This window comes from Siniperca chuatsi, linkage group LG13, assembly GCF_020085105.1.
Source record: "Siniperca chuatsi isolate FFG_IHB_CAS linkage group LG13, ASM2008510v1, whole genome shotgun sequence".
Classification (NCBI taxonomy): Eukaryota; Metazoa; Chordata; class Actinopteri; order Centrarchiformes; family Sinipercidae; genus Siniperca; species Siniperca chuatsi.
The window spans coordinates 12,795,322-12,815,866 of record NC_058054.1 but is presented as its reverse complement, the minus strand read 5'-3'; the positions used below and the strand labels follow the sequence as shown (position 1 = coordinate 12,815,866).

The window sequence follows — 20,545 nt, the reverse complement described above, 5'->3', positions numbered from 1 at the left end:
TTTTCTTACCAAAATTATCTCTAATATTCCAATTGACTGAACAATAATAATCCTTAATTTGAGATGAAATGCTATGGCCATTTTAAAATACTAGACTGGACCGTGTTGCAGTCAATTGTTTCTTCCTGAGGTTGTTGTGTTCACACTGCCCCCTTCTGTCCCCATGAGTAGGAGAGACATCCGGCATATCAACATAACAACAGCATCTCTATCAACCAGACACAGACAGAAGGAGAGGGCAACACATATTTCGAAGGAGGAGTCAAAAAGTATTGATCTTGCGACCACTAAAATTGCAAAGAAAATCAACATGTGTACTGTTTCAAGAATTATATGACCATTATTATTTACTAAATTAAAAATATATAATAAGTCTGATAAGATTTAGACACGTATTATTTATCCAGGAACATTTTTACTTAACTTTTCAAGTCTATATGGAACACGCATTAGTGTTGTATATCATTAGTATGACACTCTTGAAACATGATGAAACAAAAATCAATTTTCTACAAGTACTAAATGTGATTCAGTTAAGATTCCAAATTGAAAACAGTGTTTCCCCAGGGTTCTTTAGAAAGCCAGTGGATAGTGCGCACACAACATCCTTTTGTGCACACTATTTACCCCTGGATTGCTTCAGGCTAATGTCTCAATAATTTTCACTCCTTTCTCAGGTCCTTCCCACAAAGGACTTAACTAATGATCCATGGACAAAATGAAGCATTTAAATTTATTCATTAATCATTCATCTCCAGCTCATTGAAAATGCTAAACTTCCACAAAATTAAGATTGAATATTGAAAAGTGATTGAGGGAGACAGCTTTCAGAGAGTGAGGCGAGTGAAGGAGTGCTGGAGTGCGATAACAAACACAGGGTCTTTCAAGAGACAGTGGTCTTCACATGGGCATGGTCAAGGTGGCCAAGTGCTAAGTGCTAGTTAAGGTCACAGGGTTTCACTAGTTGTAATTAGATCTTGGAATCTGGAGAAGCGTAGAATTTCTGTCAACACTGCCTGTAATTATTCTCTTTTCCAATTAATGGTGACATAGATTAATTATCTGATGAGGCAAAGCCAATTGCAATCATTCACCCAGCTAAAATTAGATCAGTCCTGACAGCAGCATGAAAGTCACCTGTTTCATTGTTATGGATCTGCTGCAAGTAAAGAGGGGGGAATAGTGAAGCGTGCTAGGGTAAGTAAGTTGTCTGGTACAGGTGAATGTCCAATTACACTGCTGTTTGAACTGAAGGCATCTACTCATTCGATCCAGCGGCATCTGGACTGGCTTGTTTGCTCACCCCGGCATCATCAGTGGTAGTAGAGTCATCTGTCAAGGATTGCAGGAACGCAGAGATGAGCTGAATTTCTTCTGACAACCCCTCCTGTTTGAATAAGGGACAAATAGAATAAATGGAAACAAGCTAATTAAGAAAATGCAGTTTTTGTAGAAAGGCAATAACACAAACTCCTCGCTCTGTGTGCATCCCACACACAGCTGATGGTGGATCTACAATTGTGAGAGTAAAGTTACTATCTTGTTCTTATTTTTGTGAGGAAGGAGAACAAGAGGCTCCTGGTGAACCACGTCCAGGTTCAGTGCTCTTCTGTTTTAAAAACCTCAGCATCCAGTTTTTCTATTAAACTGCCTGGCACTGTCAACCAGCTTGGGAATCTGAACCGACCTAGCCATGCAGAAATTCTCTGACTAACAATTATATCAGCAACAGGATCTTGGATTACTGTCCCCTGGGACTGGGGCAGTGGGCGTCTGCTCCAATCATTACTGGCCATTCAACAAGGCTCTGCACTGCTCTCTGCTGTTAGCCATTGTCAATTATGCCATCCCTAGTGTAAACTTGCAGAACACAAAGCTGAACTGCCAGTTCTGGCAGGAGTGTAACAGGATGACAGCCCGCCGCCCCCCACTCCCACTCCCACCCCCACCCACTCCCACCCTAGGGTTCCCCCGGCCTTCCTCCCCTCAAGCTACTTTTGAGCAAACTGCCATTTGGCTTCTGAATTAAGCACGCCTTATCCGTGAAAGCGCTAACCTGACCTCTCTTATGTTCTGCTTGTGGGGTTAAGTGGACATGATGGATTAGTATAGGCCTCGTCAGGATTCAGCCTGGTTTAACTCTGGTTACAACTGGTATCAGTTTTGATTTCTTCAATTCTTTGTTGCAAAGTGGCAACAATATTGATAATTTGTGTATCATGTAATTGTGAATCTCTGTGTTTAGTATGGACCTACTGAAAAACCACGTGCATGATCACTATCTGCATACTCTCAGAGCATTTCTTTGTGGATCATAAGATCACATTAAAGGTCTTAATTTTTAATCATGCAGATTGTGTGTTTATGCCTGCTCATAAACTAATAAATGTTTTATTTTCTTCTCTCATAAAGGTTTTTCTACATGTGTACTTTTTGGAGGATAGACCCTGAGCTGGACTGTTCATGAGGAGCCTGTTTAAAGTGAGTGTTGCCTGCTCTGATGGACCCTGTGCTGAGCTGTGACGGGTGACGGTGTGGTGCGCTTGAATACACCAGCTCTTTTGTCCTTCACACTCTGCAGCTCTCTGATAGCTCCTCCCCCTGTGCCCTACTCCTCCCTGCCTTGAGCTGTGATCTGCTGGGGCCTTTTGAGGCTGGGCCAGTGAGACCTGGCTGCTCCCTGTAATGTCTGGACCAGGCCCATCAAAAAAACATGTCAGCAGTCAGAGGAGGAAGAACTGAGAAGGAAACCACTTAATAGTATTTTCACTAGGTACTCCCCTAGAAAACCTCTAATCAAATCTAAGCATATTTTGCCTCCAGCATGTCTGATGAAGTTTGAATTTGAATTTTGGTGAACAACAAATTAACCAACAAAAACAAAATAAGGATTTTACACAAAAACAACAGATTGCAACTGACAAACAAGGGGTTTGGGATGCCCTACTGTTAAGGTAAAAAAGTAAAGGGTAAAGTAAAAAGGGTGGAAGTAGTTCATAGTATGGTTGCATGCCACCTGGCTCTGCGGTAATGCTGGACAGGACATTTCATAAAGATTCATCACTGTCTCTCCGTCCGCTTTGACCTCATCTCACATCACAGCACAGATTAGACACCGATTATCCTCTAAATGAAGATCCTTACTTCTCAACCTTGCAGAATATGCTGCTGCTCTTCTGCAAGACAGAGAGAAGGTTATTCTATTCACATAGGAGAAGCTGTAACAGAGATATCTTCCATGTGGTGTAATGAATTCACTCTGAATTAGCCGTAAAAGTCACAAATGCCCCCGCTAAACAGAAAACAGGCTCAAATGTTAATGCAATGTGACCAAACACAATGTGTTGTGTATAAAGAGTTATCTGGAGAGGCAGAGCTAGCCTCAGACACTGAGTCACTGCATAGGCACTCTAGCAGACACATCATCCATCACACCAGTCTGTGATCTGATGAGTGAATGTATAGACTGTAATGTAAGAGTGGCGTCTTTAACTCCACCATAGCAGTGAGGCACAAAGCCTTGGTGGATGTTTGCCTGGCTGCCCTTGCTTGGCAAAAAAGACACAAGGCAACTGACTAGCTGGATGAGGCTCAAACAATGCCAAGCATAACATGGAGTTACTGTAGTATGCAAAAGAATACGCTTCCATCTGGTAGAATACCTAGACTGGGATAAAAGTTGAATAAAGGGATTTACCATTTAAATAAATGGTGACAGTTTGTGAAGTTTTCCAGCCTGTTTTACATGTATATGTACAAATACCTGGGCTGTTTTTATTTTCTGGTCGGTCTCTTGAGAAAGAACCTGGCACCGGTCCAGTTCAGCCTGGCTGTAGAGGCTGCGTTGTTTGAAGTATTTCACCAAAGCTTTGTGCATCCTCTTCTGCAACAAAGAGAGCTAGGGGGAGAGAAGGCAGAGAAAAGGAATTGGTAAGGCAGGAGAGGAAATTAATGGCAGTGTTCAAGAAGAATGATGGAGGGGAATAGAGAAAGCAGTCAATAGCCCATTCTGCAGTACACGGGCCTGACAGGAATTTCACAGTCTCTTGGTTTCTCTGCCCACTCGTGTGCACTCATCAGAATCCAGTCACATCTGGCTGCCAGGATGGGGGGTTAATTTTCTCTAAATGCTTCAGCAGTTTTGTTCTAGCCGAGGCAAACTCTGTGACTGCAAAGCTGATGAGTAAAATATTTCTACTTCACCCAGTTTAACTTTATACCAATCCCCTCAAGACATATTTTACACATACACACAGAGTCATGAACCCCCCACTGAAACCAGAAATTATTCCTAGTCTCTTGGAAAGACATGCTGCTTGCTTTATTATTTGAACACAGTTTCAAGCAAAGAGGTTTAAATTCTGATAGATGCCATTGCTTTTCTCCCCCCTCCATCTCTCTACTCTTCCTACAAAGCTTATCATTGCTTGGCAATGTGTTCCCCAGTGCATTGAAAACTAAAGCGAATTAGCTCAGTCATCAGCTCCTGAAGGAAAGACAATAACAAGAATGCTCTTTATGGTGTACCCTGTTAAAACCCAAGTGCTGAAAGCCTCCACATAAACAAAGCAATGCTTACATGTACAGTAGAATCAAGAGGATTTTTATAAGAGCCACATACTGGCAAGTGCTATCAGATGCTAATTAGTCGTGCATTTGTTTCATTTACAAATGAGAATTTTGATTATTTTAATGTATTTATACTTGATGAATTTTGATGATGTAATATCCTAATGTAAATACATTTAACATTACTACATCATGTCAAAGAAAAACTACTCTCTGTGTGTCTTGATTGGACAATTATTAAATAGGACAAACTTCTTCCGCTACAAACATGCAAAGCCTTTGTATACCACAAAATATGCAACACTTTAAGTTGTGTGGCTGAATGGAACTGTTTAGTTGAGTATAATTATCTGTATTTGAAATACAAGTATATTAAAGCTGCAATCTATGTTCTTATATCCCATCTGAGTATGGCAAAACACAAAAACTAGCACATTTATGTGCCTAAAGATCTCCAGACTTCGCTATTAAGAAGGTCAAACCTGTCCTGGATGACAATGGTAATAAATATAGAATAAATAATACACTAATATCAGTGGTTAAAAAGTGTTGAGATCCTTTACTTAAGTAAAAGTAGTAATACTGCAATACAGGAAATAATCAGTTACAAGTAAAAGTCCTGCACTGAAAATAACACTTAAGTAAAAGTACATAAGCATTATTAGCAAAAAGTGCTTAAAGTGTCAAAAGTGAAAGTACTAATTCTGCATAAAATGGCCCTGTGAGTGTTATACTATATTATTGGATTATTATTACTGATGCATTAATATGTAATTGCCATTTTACTGTAGCAGGTGGTAAAGGTGGAGCTAATTTGAACAATTTTATAAACTGTGGGATAGTTTAATCTATAACAGCGCATCATATTTTATAAACTCATCATGTGTTTTGTGTGTAAAATCTTTATCTGTAAAGTAACTAGTAACTAAAGCTGTCAAGTAAATGTAGTGGAGTAAAAAGTACAATACTTTCCTGGGGTATAAGTATAAAGTAGCATAAAATGGAAATACTCAAGTACGGTACAACTACCTCAAATACAGTGCTAGGTACAGTGCTAGTACATGTACTTAGTTACATTCCACCACCAACATTAAAGGTATGTGGTTGGTATCACTTCACTCGAGACAAAGTAACAAGATTGACACTAGATGCTCCACCTACTTAGCTGTATTTTAACGTGACAACTTGTGGAGAGTTAATGATTACAGCTTTAAAGGTAGAACTATAACCTGCGTTTTAACTATGGGTTGTGTTGCGATGGCTTGAAAAAAAAAAATCACAATTATGAGCCCACTCCCAATTATTTGTTATAGATGTTCCAGGTTTCCATGTTTTAGATGCTTTTTGTATGGTTTTGGACAAAAACACAAGGAAATGTATTTATAATAGAAATTGTACTGCACTTCATTCCAGTTTATATTTAAAGTATTATGTGCTATATTATAGTTGTCTTGAAAGGGGGGTATGGGTAGTTTTAAACATGTCACTTGAGCTATACAGTATGTCAGGGATGCCTGCTGTCAGGATTATATTTCTATATAAGGATACTTAAGAGATGGTTTTCATTGTGTCCCTCAGTTGAATATAATAAAAGAGTTTATGGGCTCTCCAAAAACACAAATGACTGGTGTGAGGCATCTCACACACATGCACTAATGTTATGATCTCTCAAATGATCCTGACAATGTTAAATGCATTTACCTTGTTGCCCCCAATTATAAATAAATCAATTGCGGGCAATCACATTGTGTAATATATGCACTAACTGGGACAAAAAATGCAAGTATTATAAGGATAATTGTACATTTGAAATAGGAAAGAAGGGTGCTTCAATGTTCCTGTTTAAATCAGATTAAATGTGATAGGCCTGCATCTACATTTCAGAAACATTGCTGATTATAAGCTTGTTAAAAAAACTAAATACAGGCATAAAACACTAGCCGAGAGGCTGCTGTTGTAGAAGTGTGGCGTTGAAACAAACAAAAATGGTGAAGGCTGAATCCGGAGTAAAAGAAAATCAGGCTTTGATCATGAGCGTGGAAAATCCTGTCCACAGGATTTTATTTTTGCATGCATTTTTCACTTGATAACATTCATGCAGTTAGATGAGGAATTGCTCAAGTAAAGCTATTAGTCATTTTTGGAACAAATAATATGTGTTTTTCATTGCAGGAGCAGAGTGGCTTCTTCCTGGTGTTATGGTTGTCATGTGTAATTCTATTCCAGTTAAATAGTGTCAAAAACTATAAAGATTAAAGAGTAAAATGCTGCTGAGTTGTCTCCCTCAACTAGTCAAGACCTATGCTATTTTAGCACTGAAGGCACGTTCATTGTCTGATCCTAACCTGTTTGTATGAGCTGTGGTGAGCAGAGGCAAACACCCTGATAATAAAACGTTTCACCTCTGACCACCTTACAAAAACTATAATCAAGAAAATGTAGAAGGGATAGTATTTACATGTACCATCAACCTCTCTCTTTACTCCCCTTGGTGGCAAAACTACATAGCTATCATTACATTATGTCACATCCATCATCCCTCCTCCACTCAAGTTATCTCATCATTATTAGATTGGTGCAGTAACCTCCTCACTGGTTGCCAAACTAAAACCTTCTTAAAATGACTGCCCATGTAAAGAAGAGCTATCTAGTGCACCATGAAGAATAGCATGGAACAGAACATGAGGGGACAGAACAAAGATAACTAAACAAAACCAGAAAGTCATAAAGCACAATTAAAAAGAGAGGGGGTGAGAGATAGTAAATATAACAAAAGGTTATATAAACCGTACCTGTATGTAATAATGAAAAGATTTATGTGCATGGTTTTTCTCGCTCAATGCAGACACTGCCTCCTGTTTGGCCTCCATGAGGATCTTCTTAAGACCTTCGTACTCGCCTGCCAGCTGTTTGTTCTCTTTCAGTGCAATTTTTAGTGCTTCCTACACATACATGAAAACAAAAGGTTAAAACGGTAAAGGTAAATAATATATTTACAGTAGGTATTAAATAATCACCAAGACACAAGCAGGTGCAAGGTCGGCTGCTCACCAATATTGTAACTATTGTACTTATGACCTACACTGCATTGTCACTGGTGATGCACTGATCAGACTTTCTGTCTCGCAGTCCTGATTCTGATACATCATTTAAGATAATACAGGGTACCAATCCGATACCAGTTTTTTTATGTTAGGTAACATGAGGCCAAGGATTGCTGTGGTGCTAAAAACTTGAGCAGAACCGATCAGTCCCGTCATGGCCGATACCCGATCCGATTAATAAGGTCAGTATCGGCCCTGATACCCATCTGGTGTATCTGATTGGTGTATATTTAACTGTCACCAATACACCAATAAAGTTACAAAAATTGGAACAAGGAACCTCTCACATTTAAATGTGAATTTTACAATTAGAGCGATCAGCATTCACAAATGGATTTGTGTTTGTATGATGATCATTTTATCAATATGTTTATATTAGACCACAGTTACACTGGCAGAAGAGCAACTGCTGAGGCAGCATTAAGTACAGTACAGATGTAAAATACATAAGGAATGATCACATAGATCAACGTTTTCTTGACTCGCAATCTGCTATGTACAGATACCCAAGAAAAGATGGTGAAGGGAAGTGGAGAGTCAATATACAGTGCTGTACATACTGTATATTAACACTACACTGACCATTTAGAAGATGCTTTAGTTGTACCACTGACCTGCTATGTGTGCATAGCACACAATACATGATTTCTATATTTGTGCTGTTAATTAAGGCCATATAAATAGCAGGCATACAACAATGGACACTTTTCTGGGAAATCAAGCAAATAAATCACAGTGAGTACATGACTGTCTGCATGCCCTCTTTTCTTTTGAACAATGTTTCCCAGGTACTGGATATGTGGCTGGTGAATATCTCAAGTCTACCTGCAGACATAATGAAGTGTGTCTCTGCAGTAAAACAGAACAGCACTAAAGTGATGAGTTTAACCCAGCAGAAAGAGGGGCTGTAAACATGACAAATGCCTGCTATTGATTTCAGGTTTAATTACTCCATGCAGCACTGACAAAGCCCATCTGATGCTGTTGTGAAGTGTAAATGGAACAAATTACACTTCATCGCCCATAAGAAACTGATAGCGTCGGCAGTTTGCATTGTTTACTTTGTGCTGGCCAAACGACAAGCCCTGATCAAATCAAAAGATAGGTGCATGTATGAAAGACAAACCACCTTCACATATGTATGGGTTGAATAGAGATGACCATGGATTCCATAGGACTAACAAGTCCACCTATTTCACCTTGATATACCCTGTATTTGTATCTTTAAAATTAACCATCTGCAGGTTGTATTTAATATAGCCACATACAAATTCCCATCAGGCTATTAGTTATACTGACCTCTGTCAGCTTCTATAGCAAAGAGGAGCTGCAACCTACAGGAGCTTATAAGAGTATAGTATGGGGTCAGCATTTTTAGAAGAAATGTCTTCTATAAGAATATTGGAAAGTGTCTAACCATTCTGCTTCATGCACTGTGATTTCTGAATGCACACTCTGCTTATTATGTTATGCTAATGCAGACATTATGTGTGCTTTATATTGGTCTCAATGATTAAAGTGACCAATTTCCTTAGAACTTCAGACGCTCTGATCTTTTTATTTGGTGAGGAGTATTGTTGTTATATCATCTTATTTCGTCAAGTGAAAAGACTAAACCCGTTTTTGCATGGCTAACTTTTATCTGGCTAATGGGAGTTGTGTCTATGAGGAAGACTTCTAATTCTTAAATTGTCTCACGCCAACAACTTCTTTAAAGTTGCTGCACTTGGATGCATGGCGGCTTAAGCTCCATTGCCTTTTCTTGTTTTGAACTAATGCATTCTTGATCACCGTTTAATGAAACTATATACCACATGGCGATTTCACATTAGATAAGCCATGTGAAACCCCCATCAGCAAAGAGGCTCTGGCTGGGGCTGATAATCCTGCAGATGAAAACCTTACAATAAATAGGAGTTTCTCTTACAAAGGAGTGTTCAAATACATGCCATTTTGTGCACAGCATACTCATGTTTTTACAAGAGCCTATTTCTGACATTCATATAAAAAAGTCCAGATTATATGCTTATTTGATACTGTGAACTGTATGCTTACATTGAAATAGCTATTGAAAATGTTGGCCTACAGGTAACAAAATAGGCACCGCATCTCACCATGACACGCATCATTAAATTCGTCCAGACAAAAGACTATAACAACAGTGAGTTGTCATTTGTGGGAAAAGCACTTAAACAAGATTGACCATGGCTTGTAATTTTAATTGCACACAGCTCTTTTCTCTGCATCTTAAGGGATGTATTGTGACAAGCAATGTGCTGACACTAATCCACAAACAAATAAACAATGAGATGTTTTTTACAGCTTGTCTCTGATTGCACAATATCTGACACAAAAAAGTCATGTATTTAAAGTTATACTGAACAACATTTTGTTACCTTTGTCTCTTCCATGTCTTTTATTCTTTCTGTAAAATGAGCAGTGTGTGTCTGCATGGATCGCTGTGTTCGTTGTTGGCAGTTATTAATATCAGACTGCAAGGTGCTCATTATGAGAGCAGCTGATTTGTTTTTGAATTCCACCACATCAAAAACACTTCTGGAAGGAGAAATCAAACACATAAATGCTAATTATTTTTCTAAAATCTTTTGAATTTTTGAATCTCATAAATACAATGGGAGAGCTCAAAGCAAAGCATTTATTCAAGAAATATTCAAGTTGAATTAAGTTGAATATTATTAAATATATAATCAAAGAAATACTAAACATTTTTAAGTAAAAGGTTGAGTATTTTTGATTATTAATTATATTATTATTTTCTTTCAAAAAGTCTGACACTGAAGAAAAGGTTTTCTCCAACAATAATATATCATTCCTTATTATTTACTATTATATTGATTGTTTCCTGTGTACAACTTACTGAAGTTCTGCTATGACTTCTGGCATGCTTTCAGCTATCACTTCCATTTTATCTGAAGCATCTCGGTATTCTTCGCTCTTCTTCGTAAGGTCACTGATCCTGCCCAGGGTGTTGTCATATCTCTTTATAGTGGCAGTGTGTAAATCCTGTAAACAAATAGTAGCATTAATGTTGCAAAAAAATCTTCTTTTGTTCTTGCTTAGAGCAAGAGATCATTTTGTTCAACAAAAGAATGACATGATAAATAGCTGTGAATAGCTTTGTGCTCAATGAGCTTCACAGAATAAACCTGACTTAGCAACTGTTGTTTGACTCAAAAAGAATTGCTTTATGCAACCCTTAACTTTTCTTTTCTTACCTGAGCAGCTTTCAGGTGGTCACATTTGAGTTTTTTCTCCTTCTCAAGGTTGACTAATGTGTTCCTGTGTTCACACTGAATCTTTTCAAAATTTTCTGTCATTTTCTTCAGTCTCTATAAAAACCAAAGATTAGTCACAAATGCAGTTGACTTAAACTTTTATTACATTGTTGCTTTTTTGATGTAAAATTATCTTCAGACTAAGATTAATCATTATTAAGCTTGATCAGTACCTCAATTTTTGTCTCCAGAGCTTTTGTTGCTGAGGATGCATCTATAAATTCTTTCTGAAGTTTTTGATTAGTTAGCTCTGAGCTCCTTTGCTGTTGATACAATTCTTTGTTTATATTTGCACACTGACCCTGATGCAAAAGAAAATACAAGGCAGAATCTCATTATGCTAAAGACTTAAAACAGGGGGTAAAAACAGTAAAAACAGTAACAGGAAATGTAACAGGAGTGGGAATGTACAAAATTATGCAACTGAATGCAGGCAGAAATTTAAAATAGTATAATGCTAACTTTTTATTGAGACTGTGCTTTGTGAAGCTTCCCCTCTTCATGCCTCTCTCAACATAGCTATACGCTTATACAATCAAAGTGATCCACAGAAACTGAAAAAGTTTGCAAAAATACAGTGACATATTTTGAAGATTTCAATTTAAATCTACTTTGCTTGCATCAGTTCTGTGATTACATTTTTCTTCCACTCTGACTGAGTAAAATGTAGTCGTTTAGAGTGAAGACTCTGAAGCGCTTCATGAATTATACCTTCAGTAGTTCCAGGGTCATCATCTGATCTGTCAGATCTTTCCTCAGATTTTCAATCTCTTTCTGTAGAGCATAGAAAGAGCACTGAATAACACTGGAGAAAGCATTTAGTATCTCACATTTTCCTCACGAACTGTGACCCATGCAGTATACATAGAACATGTACATATGTTGTCACTGACCCTGGCCCTCTGTTCTTCCATGAAGGTGAGCTGCTCCTGCTCCTCCAGTTTAGTCATGGTGACACTGTGCTGGGCTACAACTTGGGTCACTTCTTCCTTGGCCTTTTCCCACTGCTCGTCATTGTCAATGATTTTCTGGAGCATCTGCTTCCTCTCCTCATGCATCTGCTTCACTGCTTTCTTGCTAACAGAAATCACACAGAAAAGTAATGGTGAAGACACATAGGTGGTCTACTACTGTATATAGTAATACCAAATATGGGATGTTGTATGTTCAACCACAATTTTGGCTTTGACACTGTACCTCTCAGAAAGTTTTATGTTGTAGTCTTCTACATTCTGTTCATACTCCATGTTTTCTTTACGAAGAGCTGCAAAAGCATTTCGTTTTGAATGGAGGTGCTCTTCTATGCAGGAAACCTCTGCTTCCCCGTTAAGTCTCTGTGGATAACATAACATACAGTGTGCCACTCAGTGGATGCACGCATCCAAAACACCTTACAGTGCCATGATTTCAAACATTATTTGCATGCATAGCTCCAGTGAGAGTCCAATCATAGTCTGGCAGTTATGTGCCATGCTCTACCAAATGAACTATCAAGACACACATAAGTAGCCAAAGCAGCACCAACATTATAAAGACATTTTAACAGTATTGTGGCAATACTTACAGTTTTCTCAATGTCTTCTTGCAGTGCAATTAGTTTCTCTTTTAATTTCTTATTCTTTTGTATTTCATCCTCAATTTGAAATTTCAATTGCAAAATCTGTTACAAAAGAGAGAAAAAAACATGAATTTGACTACTTTTGTAAATTGTTGAAATCAACTTTTTTAACTTTAAAAAATATGGACGATATCCGTTACCCAGTCTTTTTCAGTTTTCTCGAGCGCCAGCATTTCAGGGATACGTTGTGTTATGGCTGCAGACTTTTCTTCTGTAAGAGCAACTGTCTTTTCAGCATCCTTTATTTCAGCACATACACCTTTCTCCAGCATCTTCAACTGGTTTAAATCTTCCCTGGTGGGAAAAACAGTTTTGTCTTTTCTTATTAATTTGGTGGATTAAAAGCAGTTTTTGAAATCCAGTGCTCACTTAGGGTTGGGAATCATAGGATAACTCATAACACAATGCTGTCATAATATGTTGCACATGGAAGCGATGGTATCACAACCCAAGCGACTCATAATACTACTATTATTGCAAGAAAATCATCTACAACACAGCATGATAACTGTGTAACTGGATAGGAAAATATACCATAGATAAACAGTTATTTTTTACAAAGCAGGAATCAAGCCTATATTGATTTTTGTTTTTACTGCATTATTAAGAGGTTTTTCATTCAGTTAATATAAAACATGGCCTGGTCTTAGCTTTGTCAGCATCAAAGAACAAATTTAAATGTTAACATTAAAATCATGCCAAGTCTGTTATTTTCGTATATTAGGACACCTGTATTCAAATAATTTTTCAAAGTTTGTTTGTAGTCAAGTTAAATGATTAGGTCCGTTACAGTGAGACTTATCTGGTAATGCAACATCAAGCAGAAGTATTGTTGCTATGGTTACGTGCAGTTTAATATAACTTGCCCACTGATTTAAAGCAGTGGTTAAACTGTTTATTTTTGTTTGAAGTGTCATGTTATATGATTTTAACAGATACCTGCCAGCCAGACAGAAACAAGTGTTTTCCATGGATATGAAAATGGATTAAATAGAATTACATATGATATGTTTAATGATTATGTGGTTATTTAGCACAAATGATGCAAAATGGATAAATACATTTGAAGAAGCCACATAACACAAGGACAGAAGCCACAACTGCACCACCACTTTAAAGTAAGTCACCAAAGATACTGAGTATATATTGTGTATAGTCTCAGTACTGCACTTGGTGACATTAACGACTGGTTTAACTAGTCACTGTACTAGAAACTGATGAAAGCTATTCAAACTTTAAAGATGTCTCCTGTCTCAGGTGTACTACTTAACTGATGAACCTGTTTGTTTTCACTGCAGTTAGGATGGATACTCACAATTTGTTAGCCAGCAGATTCTTCATCGTCAACAGTACATGACTCAGTGATATCTTTTCATGTTTAGCGTCCAGCTCCATATTTTTTAACTCCCTCTGAAGCAGTATGAAATTACTTTGTGTTTTTGAGTATACTTCATTAGCCTAAAAAAAGAAGGGGGAGGGGAATCATGAGGTTATTATTTTTCTCAGATTTTTTTGTAAACAATTTCAATAAGGGTACTGATATTATAGGCAATACATTATCCTCTTATCAAATCATACCCTGTCAAAACTAAATATTTTGAATCCCCTACCTACAGTAACCCACTGCCACAAGCCAACAGCGAGGCTACGCACTAAACAGGTTTTTTTCTTAGTTTTGGCAAATCCAGAAAGCCTAAAGCTAGCTATTAGCCCTTGGCTTTGAGTAAGCCTGGTTTTAAAGATTCACACTTAAGAGCCCAGGGTTAACATCTTCAGAACACTCACAGCTAATGACTTGTTAAGATGTAATTAAAAAACAAACATTTCATTTGTTCTAACACTGAGTCAGTCCAAAAAGCTGCAGTGATTTCTAGTCAAAGTTGATCTGTTGCATGTTGTCTGTCTGTCTTTTACTATCACTCTTCTGGTACACTTTCATGGCATATTTACATGTAGGCATTAAAGTCAAAGTACAGCTGAGGCTGAATTTGGACATTTGGTTTTAATGCATCCTGACTTTAACTAAAGGAACTAACAAGTGGAAAAACTAAATGAAAAGTCAGGGAACAAAGTTATTAGGATTCATCCTCTGGGGACTATGAATGACATGGCAATCCAGTCAGTTGTTTGGTTAATTCTTGCAAAAATGCCAAAATAATTCTTCAGCTACCCCCAAAGACAGAGCTATTAACCATATCGCTGGCACACATGTGTCCAGCCTTTCTCGGTTTGTAAATATATACATAGAAATTGTTTTTAAAACATGAATATATGAAATTAGAGGTTACCTCAGCTTGTGCAGTGCTGATTTGATTTATGATGCCTCTCTGGAGGTTCAGGTTTTCTTTCACAATGGGAACTTGTTTCTTGGCAAAGCTAATGTCCTCATGTAAGCGCTGGTTCAACACCTCAGTCTGTGACAGTTTCTCCTGGGCTTGGTCAAGTTTCTCTCTTTCCAGTTTTAGCTGCCACTTCAGTTCAGTGATGTCTCTAATGCAAGCCTCGTGCTCTAGAAAAAAAGCAATAGCCAAAAATGAATTAGAAAAAGTATTCATTGTTTTAAAGAACAGCATTGCAATACTTCACAAGACACACATATGTCTGTGAGGAGATGATAACACACCTCTCAGTTACTGACCTTTCTGGACTACAAAAGAGTGCTCTTGTTGCTTCCACAGTGAAATACTGTCAACTTTGTTCTCCAAAAATCTTTTTCTTCTCTTCTCTTTGTGGAGAGCTTCCTCTGCATACTGCCGATCAGCCTCCAGCCGCTCAATCAGATACACAACCTCTCCGAGGACATCATTTATTTTCTTCAATAGTGGCGATAATGGACAACTTTCTAGAGGATGAAAAACTTTACAAGATTGGCACACTGTATTGTACTGTATCATCACTTTCAACTCAACAAACAAAAGCATAAACAAGTAAACTAATTTTTGCAAAGCTATGTTAACATAATCTGACCAACTACAAAGTGCAGATAAACATAAACTTGATCCAGGGTAGCAGAAGTGAATACTGGATACTATCTAATCAGTTATTAAGTAGAGAAAATATGTGAACCAGCAACTGGAACTCAATGATGGTCATACTGACTAGCCACTAGCAATGAAACAACATCTAAACCTAGAGGTTATCCAAGGAAGTACACTCTAGACGTGTTGATGTGTTGCTCTTATATCTGCATGTGCATTAGTGACAGTGTCTGCTTTTCTATGGCACAACAATCATCAAGACAAAATACTTAATAGAAATGACTTGGAATGGAATTTAAAAATAAATGTGTTCACCTCTTGCACTAATTGCGATGCCTTCGACAAACAACTCTGTAGATGTCACCGATTCAGTATCTGAGTCTCTGGACTGAAATCTGAAACGGAAGTTAAACTCATGTCATATTTTTAAGTCCTACTGAATATAACAAAAAGAAACAGGAAATAAAAACAAGAGAGGACTTCACCTTAAAGTTTTCCTGTATTCGTGATTGTCCTGATCGATCTGTGGCTGATATTTTCCAGACTGGTGCAAAGCAAAAGGTAAAAAATACTTTTAAATTGATTTTTACTCCTATCTGTTATTTGTCCTACAATCTCTCACAGGTTTGATCACATTTAACATCAGTTTACCTGTTGACACCAATTTTCTACTGTCATCTTCAGCTCTTGGATATGGTAAATAGCATTGTTGACACATGGTGAGGGACTGTTGAGCAAAGCACAAGTGCGACGTCTACCAGAACAGACAGCTTGAAGATCTGCTTGATCTTGAGAAACACAAAATATTGAGATCTGTAAAACCAACTTTAAATTTTAGTTTATCACAAACAAACAATTGCTTTCAGAAAAGCAATGAAAATCCAACCCTAATTAAAGCTTTTCCTTCACATAAAGCCCCTGACATATTTTATACATAACACACTGATGAACCATCCCTCAATGAAAAAAACTCAGAAAACAACAGACTTTTGTTGGAACAAACACTCATCCTACTTCATTAACTGTATTTTGAAAAGTAATTACAAAAATGTATTTGGCTGTGAAAGATGTTTTGTGATTCTTTACTTTCTCTTTGATTCTGCTTGCATAGACTCTGCAATATATTGGAAGCATCAGTGAGAGAGCAGAGACAACTAATTTGAACATCTCAAGACAAACCCAAGGGCACAATTCTTAGTGGTGAAAGGACGCCATCTGGCTGACAAAAAGGGTAAAAAAACACCAGTGGTGCAGATTGCAACCCTACACATGAAAGTCTGAGAAATACTGACTTTTGGAGTCTTTTGTCTATATTATAGCACAGAGACATCTCATGCTCATTCACAAGTAAAAATAACCTTTAGGCAAATTCAAGACTAAAGATTATTGAAGACCAAATTGATGTCAAAAAAGTTCCCTGTGCTGTATTTTATTTCAATATACAGTGTTTGAATGCTACTACAAACACTACATTTAATTCAGTCTTTGAGTGATTAATTTAATAAGCCTCGACTTAGTATAACAGTTGGTATCAGAATACAAATAATATGTACAGTCATGTGGAAGGTTTGGAACAAAATTGCCTATCACAGTTACAAATTTGTTTCTGCATATATGGAACTGAAATTTTGGTTCTTGTGCCCTACGTTGTGCCTCTGAGATGATCTCTCACAAGAATTTCTCACAGAAATTACATAAAATTTAATTTGTCATACAGTAAGTAGATAAAAAGGTAGGAAAGAACCACCAATATTACCAAAAAGCAGACTATTTAGAAACATGTGTATACAGCATACAACATTCAGTATAACTCGCATAAGTTTTGTAATACTGACAAAACTGTACGTTAGTGTATTACACTGTAAGATAGCAGATAAGATGGAGGTAATGTTTTTTCACTGCAAGGCCCACAAGAGAGAGGGGGAAAGAGCTGTTAGCAATGCATTTTAATTAATTTTATTAAAATGTTTTCAATTTTCCATTATTTTACTTTGAGGGCCAACTTTTTGCTGTCATTGTTTAGATTTATGGAATACAGATGGAGACCCATGGGTGGATTGTGTTTCTCTGTGCCCAAACAATCCAGGCCCAAACTGCTTCTATCGCTAAATATTGCAAGGTGAGGACCAGCCCTGGATAAAGGGTCCACCCACAGATTCAGATGAACCTGAATGTACACCACTGAAAGGAAGACCCAGACCCGTATGCACACTCACAAGAGTATCTTCAATTGTCACAAGTGGTGGTGTGACATGCACCACCAGGTGATCATACACCTGTCTTCCCAGAAGTGCCATCATGGTAACATCTGGTGTTGCCTGGCACCTTTTTAAGGACAGCATCACATGTTTGAGGTAGTTGATAGGCCCCCTTCATTACAGTTTTCTGTCCACTGTTGCGCAGCTAGACAGATAAATGACCACCTAGTTGAGACACAACCAAAACTGTCAAGGACCTGTATACGAACGAGTACTCTAATCAGTAAGAAATAGGTAGGTCACAAACTGTATGTGAAACTATTGAACCCTTCCCACCTGAGATAACAGTTATCTTGCCACAATGCTCCATTAATTAGGAGAATGGCTAGTGAGTGAGCTGACTCAGACCAATACAAGAACAGTCGAGGAAAAACTGTGGGGAGACCCAAAATGAAGCCATCTGTTGCTGAGCAGTTTAGATGAATAATACACAGTGAAAGAACCAAGTGGGGTAGGAAGGTGGTAAGGCAATATGTCATCAGCGGGCTGAATAAGCTCTAAATCATACTGGCAGGGTGTATAATAGCCACAGAGTAGGATCACGTGACTCTGGGGGCCTTCACCTGCCATTTCACTAATGATATTAGATATTTAATTGTAATTATCATGTAAATGTATTCAAATTTTTTCACCACCTTCATATATTATATGAAGTGCAGTCCAGCTCAAGCACGGACTGGACAACAGATTACAGTCTACAGGCTGGCCTTTGCGAGTGTGTGTGGCCAGCTTTCTTACTGTACCTGGGGACAGCAGTGGTCTCCAGATGAACTTGTGATATTTTGTCATCATATTAAATTCAGTAAATACTACATTAGCAGGTGTGTTAACCTAAAAACGACAGTCAAAATTAATAATGTAGACTGTGACCACTGACCACACTGGTCATTTTCTTTCGTCCATATTTGTGAATAGTTAAACGATGTTCTATTGACAGTGTCCGTCTGTTGTAACAGAGTATCTCCATCAGATTTAACGTCTGTTTACGCCTACAAAATAGTTCGTATTAATGTATTACTAAACAAGTGTAAATCAGCTGAATTAAGATTAACACCGTTAACTCTTCTCACCTTGCTGACTAGGTCGTCCTTCCCTTGATGGGAATCTGAGTGGTTCAACGTCTGGCATTGCTGAAACTTGTCCGCTAGGATTAGGAAAATACCACCAGCTCAACCTCCACAATCCTGTGGAAACGTAGAGGCGTTAGCGTTCAACATTAACCTGCACATGTCGGGAGAAAAAGTGCAACCGTTAATTAGCTACTTTATTTACACATTAGATATTATAGGTTTAATATCTGCCGTTAATCTTTCAGACAATATTAACATTAGCTAACGTTAGCTAAAACTGCAACTGATACCTTTGTTTCGCTCTCTTAGCTAACGTTAAGTTAACGGTTAATTAACTTAGCTAATGAGAAATTAATGAGCGGGGGGCGTTGTCATGGCAGAAAGTGAAAGCGAAAAATGGCTGGCTATCGACTTACTTGTATTAACACACCTTTTGTTGCCGGCTATCTGTTGGCCATCTTTAAGTTTGTTATTGTTCTTCTGTGTGACAACGCTGCAGCTGTCCGGTAAAAAAAAGTTGCCTTTTATTAGTTTTTAGTTTTCTCCAAGTGAAGCACCTGAAGTTGCTGTCAATCTTCAGCGGAGGTTGCTTAGCAACAAGGGGCTGCGCTTGGAGAGGGTGAGTTACGTTCAAGAGCAGCAGTGAAGCTTTGTGCTTTTGTTTAGCAGCACTGAGGGGTGTTTCCTACTCGTTTTATAAGAAGTAGGCACATTTTAAGGAACAGAATAAAATAATAAGAGGGGGGAGTTGACTTTTTTTATTTAGATCATTTTAAGGCAATGATAGTTAGGCCTTGTGTATGGAACTGTAAACACATGCATACTAATAGGCCACAATCATAATGACAACATGCTATCCTATACAGTAATGTATGATATATTTATGTTGATTATCATAGGCTAAAAATTCAAACTTAAAATCCAAAAAGCATGCGTTATTATGATTTTCTTGGACAATTTTGTTTTACAGGTCTTACTAGAACTAGGCCAAGGCAGCCATGCACCATGTGATGCAATTGCTCTACTACTACAAATTAATTAACATAATTTTTACACAACATTTGGGCAGCTAATAAGCTCTAATACAGACCAGCTCATGTGCAAAATCATATAAAAACCATACAGCCTTTGCAGGATGAATTTTCCTTTATTAATTTGTGGTTGCAAAACCTCTGCAACCTAATGATTATTCTATTTACTATTAGTTATATGTTGGGGTCGCAACTCAAAACAATACATAAAGTATCTACTATAGGGATTACAACTTAAGCTTTTAAAGGTTGTATATTTTTTATTTGTTCACTGGAAGCTCAACTAAAAGAAACAACCTAACTGAAGTTTGACCAAGAAAAACACGTATATCTATCTGTCTATCTATATATCTATGTTCAAGAAATATCTTGAAATACGATTTTGTAAATGTAGCCTAATTATTTTGATGAATATTGTTTTCAATCACAAAGACGCACTGAATCTCGATGACGTCATCTTCCTAAAGGTACAAATATATTTAAACCAGCGAATGAATGCATCTTTGCACGACCACCTCTACGAGAATATATAAGTAAATCTGCTTATTGTTTTCTATTTTCGTCCCTTTTTTGCATCAAACAAACATTTTGCAGCCGAAGCACACTGACGCAAGCGAAGAG

The 20,545-nt window shown here is 37.6% G+C and overlaps 1 protein-coding gene across 6 annotated transcripts; it reads right to left on the bottom strand.

Annotated features, from left to right (window-relative positions):
• Positions 1-719: 719 nt before the first annotated feature.
• On the bottom strand, positions 720-19,487 carry LOC122887379 (coiled-coil domain-containing protein 178). 6 transcript variants are annotated; one of them, XM_044220530.1, is made up of 20 exons: positions 19,310-19,486; positions 18,894-19,044; positions 16,217-16,353; positions 16,051-16,109; positions 15,881-15,960; positions 15,226-15,429; positions 14,876-15,096; positions 13,903-14,045; positions 12,728-12,881; positions 12,534-12,629; positions 12,167-12,303; positions 11,863-12,046; positions 11,681-11,743; positions 11,143-11,271; positions 10,910-11,023; positions 10,552-10,697; positions 10,070-10,229; positions 7,362-7,511; positions 3,764-3,898; positions 720-1,387 (listed from the first exon to the last, which is right to left on the bottom strand). In XM_044220530.1, exons 2-20 carry the CDS (start codon positions 18,949-18,951, stop codon positions 1,259-1,261), a joined length of 2,499 nt encoding a protein of 832 aa, XP_044076465.1. In that variant the 5' UTR covers positions 18,952-19,044; positions 19,310-19,486; the 3' UTR covers positions 720-1,258. The 6 variants fall into 6 exon arrangements, with proteins under 6 accessions (XP_044076465.1, XP_044076463.1, XP_044076466.1 ...); XM_044220528.1 differs by having other exon boundaries at positions 18,894-19,007; XM_044220531.1 differs by having other exon boundaries at positions 19,324-19,486.
• Positions 19,488-20,545: the final 1,058 nt, after the last annotated feature.